Source organism: Pan troglodytes, chromosome 13 (genome assembly GCF_028858775.2).
Source record: "Pan troglodytes isolate AG18354 chromosome 13, NHGRI_mPanTro3-v2.0_pri, whole genome shotgun sequence".
Taxonomy (NCBI): domain Eukaryota; kingdom Metazoa; phylum Chordata; class Mammalia; order Primates; family Hominidae; genus Pan; species Pan troglodytes.
This window is the reverse complement of record NC_072411.2, coordinates 105,111,689-105,123,993: the sequence shown is the minus strand read 5'-3', so window position 1 is coordinate 105,123,993 and position 12,305 is coordinate 105,111,689. Positions and strand designations below refer to the sequence as shown.

The 12,305-nt window shown below is 40.0% G+C and overlaps 1 protein-coding gene across 1 annotated transcript in view; it reads left to right on the top strand.

Annotated features, from left to right (window-relative positions):
- Positions 1-11,997, top strand: part of WDR12 (WD repeat domain 12) — a 31,286-nt gene extending 19,289 nt beyond the window's left edge. Inside the window, 6 exon segments of the mRNA NM_001246511.1 lie at positions 202-287; positions 8,053-8,193; positions 8,285-8,390; positions 8,848-8,980; positions 9,806-9,878; positions 11,660-11,997. Of these exon segments, the coding sequence (NP_001233440.1) occupies positions 202-287; positions 8,053-8,193; positions 8,285-8,390; positions 8,848-8,980; positions 9,806-9,878; positions 11,660-11,737 (617 nt within the window). The 3' untranslated portion in view covers positions 11,738-11,997.
- Positions 11,998-12,305: the final 308 nt, after the last annotated feature.

The following is a 12,305-nucleotide window of genomic DNA, read 5'->3' as shown; positions in this document are numbered from 1 at the left end:
TTTTATTTTTTATTTTTAGAGATTGGTAATCTAGGTAATATTTTATATATAACTTTCTGTTAACCAAAATGATGAGGAATATTCATTCCCTAACTGTGTGATAATGTGGAAAAACTATATCTGGAAATGTAAAGAATTCTTTCAGACAGTTCACGATTAATACTGTTTTTAAAATGTCAAATCTAATTCTCTATGACACAGTCCCTACAGATGAAGAAGATGAAATGGAGGAGTCCACAAATCGACCAAGAAAGAAACAGAAGACAGAACAGTTGGGACTAACAAGGGTCAGTATTTGTGAGAACTGACTGTACTTGCCTTAGGCCTGTGTTGACAAATATATGGTAATTTAATATGGTCTTTTTTGTTTATGTTGCCTTCTGTCTTACCTTGCTGCTTTAACCATGATTATCCTTTTTTTCAGTAGACTTGTAAATTTTTATTGTAAGCAAAGTATTGTTGCTACATTTATTTGTATCTTTGAATGTAGTGGCATTGAGCCAGGCTTATGGTTGCTAGGTTGATGATTTAGTTATTATGTTTGATCTCATGTTGCATTCTGGACCTTTTAATTATTAAAACTTACACTAAAGTGAAGCATCTAATTACCTGGCTGTTGGATAATATTATCTGTTTCATGCACTGAGTATGTAATTTTTATAAGGGATCCTAGTTATATCTTCTAAATCACTAGAAACCAAGAGTTTAATTTGGGATTTGATTCTGTCATTTAGCTGTTAGATTCCATTAAGTCAAACTCAGAAAGTTTATCCAGATTTTTTCTTACTTTTAAAAATACTTAATTGATAAAGATTGAATATATTCAACGTGTACTACATGATTAGATATACATAAACATTGTGTAATGATTACTGCAATCAAATTAATTAACACATCCATCACCACCCATGCTGTACATTAGATCCCCAGAACTTGTTCATCTTATAACCGAAAGTTTGTGCCCTTGGACCAACATTTCCCCATTTCCTCACACTCCAGCTCCCGGCAACCACTGTTGTACTCTGTGCTTCCATGAGTTTGACTTTTCATGCAGATTATTATTTATCGTGTTACAAAGATATTTGTTATAATGTGACCTGACCTGTATTTATATACTTTTTGTGAAGGGCAATACTGAGTCAGGTTTAGAAAAACACTTTTCATTCATTTTCTAATAGCTATAATGAATGTGCAGTAAATAAAGCACACATTTGCACATTAATTCTTATAGTCACCAATAAAATATCTTGTAAAAATTGTTGAAAATGAATAAAATGGGATCATAAATTATTTATCAAATAGAATGTAATATTAGCGCTTACTGGTTCCAGCTGAAAGTAATGATTTATAATTTCTTAATACATTTAAACATAGACTGATGAATTGCAAGAGGAAAGATCTGGCACTTACTCAACTTCTTTACTCTGGTAGGCTAAATTAAAGCTACAAATGGAGGCCGACTGTGGTGGCTCAGGCCTATAATCCCAGCACTTTGGGAGGCCAAGGCGGGCAGATTGCTTGAGCTCAGGAGTTTGAGAGCAGCCTGGGCAACATGGTGATACCCTGTCTCTACAAAAAAATTTTTAAAAGTTAGCTGGATGTGGTGGCTTGCACCTGTGGTCCCAGCTACGCCCAGCCCAGGAGGCAGAGGTTGCAGTGAGCCAAGATTGCGCCTCTGGACTCTAGCCTGAGCAACAGAGTGAGACCTGTCTCAAAAAATAAAATAAAAAATACAGCTAGAAATGCCTTACCATTTGGATATTGTGCCAGTGGGAGTTTATATTCATGCATGTCCCTGGTCAAACTTTTAAAGAACATATCTGAGTAGGAAAAGATTTCCTGAGTTATAAAAATGTTTTACTGAGAAGGTAGCTCTTTTATTCTCTTTTTTTTTTTTTTTTTTTTAAAGAGACAAAGTCTTGCTCTGTTGCCCAGGCTGGAGTGCAGTGGCACAATCATAGCTCACTATAACCTCAAACTCCTGGCCTCAGGTGATCCTCCCACCTCCACCTCCCAAAGTTCTGGGATTACAGGCTTGAGCCACCATGCTCTGCCAATTTTTTCTCTTTTTAAAGTTTGGCATGCAGCTTAAATGTTGCTCAATGAAAAAAAAATTTTTTTTTTTTTTTTTTGAGACAGAGTCTCGCTCTGTCACCCAGGCTGGAGTGCAGTGGCGTGATCTCGGCTCACTGCAAGCTCCGCCCCCCGGGTTCACGCCATTCTCCTGCCTCAGCCTCCTGAGTAGCTGGGATTATAGGCACCCGCCACCATGCCTGGCTAATTTTTTGTATTTTTTTTGTAGAGACGGGGTTTCACCCTGTTAGCCAGGATGGTCTCGATCTCCTGACCTCGTGATCCACCCGCCTCGGCCTCCCAAAGTGCTGGGATTACAGGCGTGAGCCACCACACCCGGCCTGCTCAATGAATTTTTATAAATATGTATACTCAAGTAATTACTACCCAAATAAAAATATAGATTTACCAGTACCCTAGATGTCTGCCTCTAGCCTGCCTCTCAACCAGTAGCTCCCTAAAGGTAATCACTTTTGAGTTATGCCATCTTAGATTAGTTTTACCTATTTTTAAAATTTCATATGATATCTGTAAGATAGATCTTTTCATTAATATATAGCATTCCATTGCAGCATCAATATGCCACAATTTATCCATTATTGAGATAGGGTCTCAGTCTGTCACCCAGGCTGGAGTACAGTGGCCTGATCATGGCTCACTGCAGCCTCAACCTCCCCAGACTGAGGTGATCCTCCCACCCTAGCCTCCTGAGTAGCTAGGACTATAGGTGCATGCCACCATACCCAACTAATTTTTTTTTTTTTTTTTTTTGTAGATATTGGGTTTTGTCATGTCACCCAGGTTGGTCTTGAACTCCTGGGCTCAAGTGATCTGCTTGCCTCAGCCTCCGAAAGCCTCTCAAAGTGGTGGGATTACAGACTTGAGCCAATACACTCAGGCTATTTATTATTCTTTTGATGGACGTTTCTTTCCCCCCTTTTGAGAGGAGTGGTGCAGTGGCATAATCATGGCTCAGCTGCAGCCTCAACCTCCAGGGCTCACACAATCCTCACGCCTCAGCCTCTTGAGTAGCTGGAACTACAGGCGCATGCCACCATGCCCTGGCTAATTTTTTTTTTTTAAAGAGATGGGGTCTTGTTATATTGCCCAGGCTGGTCTTGAACTCCTGACCTCAAGCAGTCCTCCCACCTCGGCCTTCCAAAGTGCTGGGATTACAGGCGTGAGCTACCATGCCTGGCTGTTACTCCACATCTTTACCAGCACTTGATATGGTTACTTATTAAAGTCATGATTAACTTTTAATAAGCCCTGGATCTTTGATAATTATGAAATGTTCATATTTTTAGCTAATTTTTAAGTTGTTATTATTCATTTTTTTATAGAGATGGTGTCTTGCTTTGTTGCCCGAGCTGTCTCAAACTCCTGGGCTGAAGCAGTCCTCCCACCTCATAGCCCATTTTTTAAAAGAGTGTTGGCTCTATTTTACTTATTGATTTTTTTGTTGTTGTTGTTTTGCTTTGTTTTTACTTACTGATTTGTAAGAGTTATTTATGTATTCTGGATTCAAGTTCTTTGCTGAATATATGTATTTAAGTATTTTCTCCCACTCTACTTTGCTGATACCATTTATTTCTAGGTGCATACTTTCGTAAGCTTGCTCCCATAGTTCATTTTGTTTGAGAGAAATAATAGTATATTGAGTTTCTCATTTAGCTTTTTTCCTCCTTTCACTGATTTTTCCTGAGAAATCATTTAGCTTTTTATAGGGTTTACATTTATACATTCATAAATTATTAATTTAAGTCATGCCAGAAACCTTTGAAGTGCCAATTACAATGAAAATGTTGCTGCGTTAGAAATAATAGAAAAATTTGGGGCCCGAGAAGGTGGCTAACACCTGTACTTTGAAGCCAACACTGGAGGATCACTTGAGCCTAGGAGTTTGAGACCAGCCTGGGCAACATAGCAAGACCCCATCTCTAAAAATTTAAAAATTAGCCAGCCATGGTAGTGTGCATCTGTATTCCCAGCTACTTGAGAGGTTGAAGTGGGAGGATCACTTGAGCCCAGGAAGTCAAGGCTGCTGTGAGTTACGATTGCACCACTGCACTCCAGTTTGGGCGACAGAGTGAGGCCTTGTCTCAAAAAAAGCAAAGAAAAATTTGGATTTTAGCAAAATAATAGAAAAAAGAGAAAAAAATATCAAAAATAGGTATCTTCTCTTTGCATTTCTTTCTACTGCCTGAAATGTGTTAATGTGAATAATGCTGCCAGTTCATTTACCTGTCATTTGCTTGATATATTAACATACAATAGCCTTTTCCTCCTTAATTCTCAAAATTGCTTTTTTCCCTCCAGTACTTCTGTTCCACTTAGTTTGTAGTGACAATGTCAATGTTGACTTTTCTACTTTTAAAGAAAAGTTTTATTAGAGGAAAATTCACTTTTTGGTGTATAACTATTTAGTTTTGATGAATATATAGAATCATGTAACTGCTACACAACCAAGATATAGAACAGTCCGTCATTCCTGAAAACTCATATTGCCCCTTCTTGTCAACTTTCCTCCCACCTCTATCCTCTGAAAACCACTACTCTGTTCTCTGTCCCTATAATTTTTCCAGAATGTCATATAAGTGCAGTCACACAGTATAGTGTATATAGCTTTTTGTATCGGGCCCTTTTCACTTAGCATAAAGCATTTGACATTTTTTGAGGTTGTTGGGGGTTATTGATGCTGAGTAGTATTCTGTGGTATGGATATGCCACAGTTGGTTTAATCATTCACCAGCTGAAGGATATTTGATTGTTTCCAGTTTGGCAGTTATAAGTAAAACTATCAACATTTGTATTTAGGTTTTTGTGTGAACCTGTTTTCATTTCTCTTGGATAAATGCCTAGGAATGGTATAGCTTATTCATATGATAAGTTTGCCTATTGTTTTTACCATGTCATTTTCTATTCTAGAGCCTTCTGATTACCTCTATGTCACCTTTTCATTTTGTTTTAGATGACATCAGAGATTGTTCTGTTTCTCACTCCTCTATCAGGTTCCTTTACTTCTTTCAGGAAAATGCTAAGAGACCTCAGGGATCATTTGGTCTAGGAGTTGGCAAATTACAGCCCAACAGCCAGTTTGGCTGTCACCTATTTTTGTGCTACAGAGAGCTAAGGATGGTTTTTACAATTATAAGTGTTGTAAAAACAACCCCTTATTAAAACAACTGTGGGCCAAGAGCAGTGGCTCATGCCTGTAATCCCAGCACTCTGGGAGGCTGAGGCGGGCACATCACCTGCAGTCAGGAGTGAAGACCAGCCTGACCAACATGGTGAAACCCCGTCTCTACTAAAAATGCGAAAAGTTAGCCAGGCGTGGTGGCACGCGCCTGTAATCCCAGCTACTTGGGAGGCTGAGGCAGGAGAATCGCTTGAACCTGGGAGGTGGAAGTTGCAGTAAGCCAAGCTTGTGCATTGCACTCTAGCCTGGGCGATGAGTGAAGCTCCATCTCAAAAAAACAAAAAACAAAACTGTGGTATTATTCATACAACAGAATACTACTCAGCAAAGAAAAATATACAACAGAAACTGTATATGGTCTCCAAAGGCTGAAATATTTACTTGCTGGTTCTTTACTGAAAAAGTTTGCTTTCTGATCCAGTTATAACTCCTAAATATTACAGATGAGGCAATATTTAAGGAAGTTAAATGTAGCAAAGTTATATAAAAGTAGATTGACTATCCCCTATTCCAGAATTCTTTTCCTCTTTTTTTTTTTTTTTTTGAGATGGAGTTTCACTCTTGTTGCCCAGGCTGGAGTGCAGTGGCGCAATCTCGGCTCACTGCAACCTTTGCTTCCTGGGTTCAAGCGATTCTTCTGCCTCAGCCTCCTGAGTAGCTGGGATGACAGGCATGCACCACCACGCCTGGCTAATTTTGTAGTTTTAGTAGAGACGGGGCTTCTCCATGTTGGTCAGGCTGGTCTTGAACTCCTGACCTCAGGTGATCACCCGCCTCGGCCTCCCAAAGTTCTGGGATTACGGGTGTGAGCCACCGCACCCAGCTAGTTTTTTTGTTTGTTTGTTTGTTTGTTTTTAAGAGACAGACTCTCACTGTGTTGCCCAGGGTAGAGTGCAGTGGCACAATCTCAGCTAATGGCAACCTCCACCTCCCAGGTTCAAGCAATCCTCCCATGTAAGCCTCTCAGGTAGCTGAGACTACAGGAGTGTGCTACCACAGCCAGTTCATTTCTATATTTTTTTGTAGAGACAGGGTTTCAGCATGTTGCCCAGGCTGGTCTTGAACTCCTGAGCTCAAGTGATCCACCCACCTCGGCTTCCCAAAGTGCTAGGATTATAGGTGTTAGCCACCGTGTGTGGCCTCCTCTCTTTTTTTTTTTTAGAGACAAGATCTCTCTTGTTCACACAAAAACCTAAATTACAATTATAAAGTGTTGTAAAAAACAACCCCTTATTAAAACAACTGTGGGCCAAGTGCAGTGGCCCACTGCAGGAGTGGGCCTGGCTGGAGTGCAATGGCGTGATCGTAGCTCACTGTAGCCTCAAACTGCTGGGCTCAAGTGATCCTTCTACTTCAGCCTCCCAAATAGATATGACTATAGTCATGTGTCATTAAGCCCAGCTAATTTTATTTTTAGTAGAGACGGGGTCTTACTATGTTGCCTAGGCTGTTCTCAAACTCCTGGGCTCCAGTGATCCTCCTGCTTCAGCCTCCCAAAGCGTTGAGACTACAGGTATGAGCCTCTGTGCCTGGCTCTTCCCACTCTCTTTTATATACTCCTTATATTTAAGGTAGGTACTCTACCTAGTTACCTAGTTTGGGGCTTTTAGTTTAGAAAGACATTAGAGATTGTGGAGTATTAATAAGTGAACTGTGTACATTATTTAAAGATTAAATAATAGGACTTAAAGATACTGAGGAATGAGGTGGTAAGAATAACTTACTGAGATTAATTTACCTGGAGGAGTTGTGTAGAAATTGGCAGCATATTTTGTGTGAAGGTGCTGAAACCTATATCTGTCTGATCACAAAGGTTTTTGTGTTAACTGTGAAGCAGTTTCACTAATAACCAGTCTAAGGGAGGATTCCCACTGGTTGGAGGATAGTAAAGGTCATCGTATGCCAGGCACCAGGAATAGAAGTGTGAATACTTTCACCCACCGCATCCTGGGCTGCAGTTTTACCAGTTGCCTGAATCTGGTGAGGAAGAGCACACACGCAACACATTACATGAAACGGGTTTATTACTTACAGATAGGCAGCAAGGGACAACAGAAGCCGAGGATCCATTGTGAGCCAGTCCCCCAAGGCTCAAGAAAGCTGCCAGGGGCAAATGGAGTGTTAACTGCATATGCCTCACTTGCAGTACAGCTGAGGGATCCCAAAAAAACAGCCTGCCCTGGTTTTTGTACCCTGGGGTCACTTGACTCTGGGCAAAGTTTGAAGGACATCCTGTTTCTAAGAGCTGGAATAGAGCCCCCAGGCTATGCTGGCCAGTTGCTCCCTATCTCAGGATGTTATATTCCCAGAATATTCTATAGTCATTTTGAGAACTACAAGCAAGAAGAAAAGAGGGGGGAGAAACTGTATCCATCAGTCCAAGGCCATTGGGAAACCATCCAGCACTAATCTTTAATACAACATTTGTCAGCTGGGAGAGTTAAGTTTGTGTTAATGCTGATCAAAATGAAAATTAGAACATATGAGGAGCAGCAGAATATAGTGGAAAGACTACAGACGAGTAATATTTGGGGTCAAATTCAAGTCTGCCACTTATAAGCTCTATGACCTTGGGCAAGTTACCTTTATCAGCCTCAGTGTCTTGTATAAAATAAAAACAGAAATATCCATTCCATTGTAAAGAAAGAAGAAATAAGTCAGGATATGAAAGATGGGCAGTTTGTCTCTGTCATGTGGGCTTTGTAAGTAATAAGTACTATTATTGTTTCAATTATTCTGTAATGAAAACACTTTCCCCTTTTGGGGTTCTTCCTTTCTAGACTCCCATAGTGACCCTCTCTGGCCACATGGAGGCAGTTTCCTCAGTTCTGTGGTCAGATGCTGAAGAAATCTGCAGTGCATCTTGGGACCATACAATTAGAGTGTGGGATGTTGAGTCTGGCAGTCTTAAGTCAACTTTGGTAAGACAAATTCAGTGTTCTTTTAAGTGATAAACTTCTAGAGATGGTTTTTAGTCTACCATGGTTAATGTTCTTTCCTTTTCTTTTTCAGACAGGAAATAAAGTGTTTAATTGTATTTCCTATTCTCCACTTTGTAAACGTTTAGCATCTGGAAGCACAGATAGGCATATCAGACTGTGGGATCCCCGAACTAAAGGTGAGTCATGTAAACCACTGGGGGAATATATGTGTGAATAACATCTATTTCTCATCTCTCTGGAGATGTACAAAAAAAGGAATTTCTGGCCAGGCGTGGTGGCTCATGCCTGTAATCCCAGCACTTTGAGAGGCCGAGGCGGGCGGATCATGAGGTCAGGAGTTGGAGATCAGCCTGGCCAACATAGAGAAACCCTGCCTTTACTAAAAATACAAAAATCAGCTGGGTGTGGTGGCGCGTGCCTGTAATCCCAGCTACTCAGGAGGCTGAGGCAGGAGAATCACTTGAATCCCAGAGGCAGAGGTTGCAGTGAGCCAAGATTGCACCACTGCACTCCAGCCTGATGACAGAGCAAGACTCCATCTCAAAAAAAAAAATTTCTACAAATATTTTTTGGGTTCATTCTACCTACTTCCCTTTTCTAAAATTCAACGCTTGTCTTTTTTGCTTTGTTCAGATGGTTCTTTGGTGTCGCTGTCCCTAACGTCACATACTGGTTGGGTGACATCAGTAAAATGGTCTCCTACCCATGAACAGCAGCTGATTTCAGGATCTTTAGATAACATTGTTAAGCTGTGGGATACAAGAAGGTAAATTCTATTTATGATCTACAAGAGAAACATATCAATTACCTGTTATAGAAAGGAAATGAATACTGAAATTCTTATCTAAAACCAGAAGAGTAAAAAAAGCCTCATGGTTTTGCAACCTCATGTGACAAATACTGATATGCAAAAGAAAAGCCAGGATCAGAAAAATTTTTGGCCAGGCACAGTGGCTCACACCCGTAATCCCAGCACTTTGGAAGGCTGAGGCAGGCAGATCACCTGAGGCTGGGTGTTCAGGACCATCCTGGCCAACATGGTGAAACTCTGTCTCTAATAAAAATACAAAAATTAGCTGGGCATGATGGCGCACTCCTGTAATCCCAACTACACAGGAGGCTGAGGCAGGAGAATCGCTCGAACCCAGGAGGCGGAGGTTGCAGTGAGCCGAGATTGCATCAGTGCACTCCAGCCTGGGCAACAGACCAAGACTCCATCTCAAAAAGAAAAAGAAATTCATGTTAATATGTTGTTTTGTTTGCATATAGATAGCTAGACAAACAGTATATAAGGCCATAGTTTGGGGGTTAAAGTAGTCAAGGAAGTGTGAAAATGGGCCTAATTATAAATAAATTCTTAAAATGAAATAACATTTTTTCTGAATATATTTATTATAATAAATGTCTGTGGTCTACCAATGATACAGGAAAAAGAGGAGAGGTGATCAAATAAACAGAATTTTAAGATTAAGTGGTTATTGGGGCAAGGTTGGTAAACCCTGTAAAGTTTTCAGATAAGTATAAGTGATTATTCAAATGTTTGTTTTAACACTGTGAATGCATATAACATGTTAATATTTTCATCTTTTAGTTGTAAGGCTCCTCTCTATGATCTGGCTGCTCATGAAGACAAAGTTCTGAGTGTAGACTGGACAGACACAGGGGTAAGAATTTATTAGTTATTTGATGAAGAGGAAAGTGTACTAGAATAAATCTGGTGTTTGTGTTTATAAAATGTATTAGTTTCGGGCCGGGTGCAGTGGCTCACGCCTGTAATCGCAGCACTTTGGGAGGCCAAGGTGGGCAGATCACGAGGTCAGGAGATCGAGGCCATCCTGACTAACAAGGTGGAACCCCGTCTCTACTAAAAACACAAAAAATTAGCTGGGCATGGTGGCGGTCGCCTGTAGTCCCAGCTACTCGGGAGGCTGAAGCAGGAGAATGGCGTGATCCAAGGAGGCAGAGCTTGCAGTGAGCTGAGATCGAGCCACTGCACTCCAGCCTGGGAGATAGACTCCATCTCAAGAAAAAAAAACATTTATTAGTTTCAATATATTTGATATTTATAATTCTGTATTATTTCACTTAGTATTATTTATAAAATGTCACCTCTCATTCAAAGAAGAAACACATTTGTCCTTTAATAGGCCAGGCATGGTGGCTTATGCCTGTAATCCTACCACTTTGGGAGGGAAAGGGGGAGGATTCTTTGAGCCCAGGAGTTCAAAACCAGCCTAGGCAACATAGTGAGATGATGTCTCTACAAAAATTAAAAAATTAGCTATCCATGGTGGTGTGACCTACTTGAGCCTACTTGAGCCTGAAGCAGGAGGATCACTTGTGCCTGGGAGGTCGAGGATGCAATGAACTATGATCGCGCCACTGCACTCTAGCCTGGGTAACAGAGTGATACCCTGTCTCAAAATAATAATAATACTAGGAATAGTAAATTTGAAATTTTGGAGCATTTTTTTTTCTTGTGAGTATAGTGGGTTTTTTGTTGTTTTTGCTGTTGTTGTTTTAAGAAACAAGGTCCTTTATTGCCCAGGCTGGAATGTTAGTGGTGCAGTCGTGACTCACTGCAGCCTTTAACTCCTGGGTTCAAGCAATTCTCCCGCCCCCATGTGTTTCTTCTTTATTTCTTTATTTATTTTTAGAGATTGAGGCTTGAACTCCTGGGCTTAGGTGATCCTCTTGCCCTAGCCTTCTGAGTAGCAGGGACTACAGGTGGGTGCCACCATATCTGGCAAATTTTTAAATTTTTTGTAGAGACGTGGTCTCACTGTGTTCCCCAAGGTAGTCTTGAACTCCTGGCCTCAAGCAGTTCTCCCGCCTCAGCCTCCCAGAGTGTTAGAATTACAGGTGTGAGCCACTGTGCCTAGCCCCCACGAGTATCTTCATGAAACATTTTACATCCAAAAACTCACTACTTAAGACTAATTGGATCAAAGTGTTTACCAGTTGGAAAAATCTTGCATAAGTCTGCATTATAAAATGTGTTTAAAGAATTACAATTTAATTATTTTTATGTATATACGTAAGCTCTTACTGCCTAAGAATTCTTTCCAAATATAAGGCCTAGGGCTACTTGAATAATTTGTAATATACAATTAATGTGTTGTCCTTTAAAAATTTTTAATTTTCTTTAATAGGTAAAACTGTATCCCTTTCAAACTTATGTATCTTGGCAGATGCTTTATAGAAAGTGCAACAGCATATTGTGTCTCAACCAAATTTAAATGATAGCTTTTAATGTTTTAATAAACTGTATCATAGTATAGTAGTGAAACAATGTTGGTCCCTTTACTCACTCTCAATGCAAGTTAACTGCTCACCCATAATTCCTTTTGTAATGAAAATCATTAGTATTTAATTAGGTTTAGCTATGATGTGAAATAATTATATTTATTTATGTTTTCTTGTCTTTTTCTCTCCTTTTACACAGCTACTTCTGAGTGGAGGAGCAGACAATAAATTGTATTCCTACAGATATTCACCTACCACTTCCCATGTTGGGGCATGAAAGTGAACAATAATTTGACTATAGAGATTATTTCTGTAAATGAAATTGGTAGAGAACCATGAAATTACATAGATGCAGATGCAGAAAGCAGCCTTTTGAAGTTTATGTAATGTTTTCACCCTTCATAACAGCTAACGTATCACTTTTTCTTATTTTGTATTTATAATAAGATAGGTTGTGTTTATAAAATACAAACTGTGGCATACATTCTCTATACAAACTTGAAATTAAACTGAGTTTTACATTTCTCTTTAAAGGTATTGGTTTGAATTCAGATTTGCTTTTTTATTTTTATTTGTTTTTTTTTTTTGAGATGGAGTCTTGCTCTGTTGCCTAGGCTGGAGTGCAGTGGCGCAATCTCAACTCACTGCAACCTCCGCTTCCTAGGTTCGATCGATTCTCCTGTCTCAACCTCCCAAGTAGCTGGGATTACAGGCACACATCACGATGTCCTGCTAATTTTTGTATTTTTAGTAGAGACGGGGTTTTGCCATGTTGGCCAGGCTGGTCTTGAACTCCTGACCTCAGGTGATCTGCCCACCTCAGCCTCCCAAAGTGAGCCACTGTG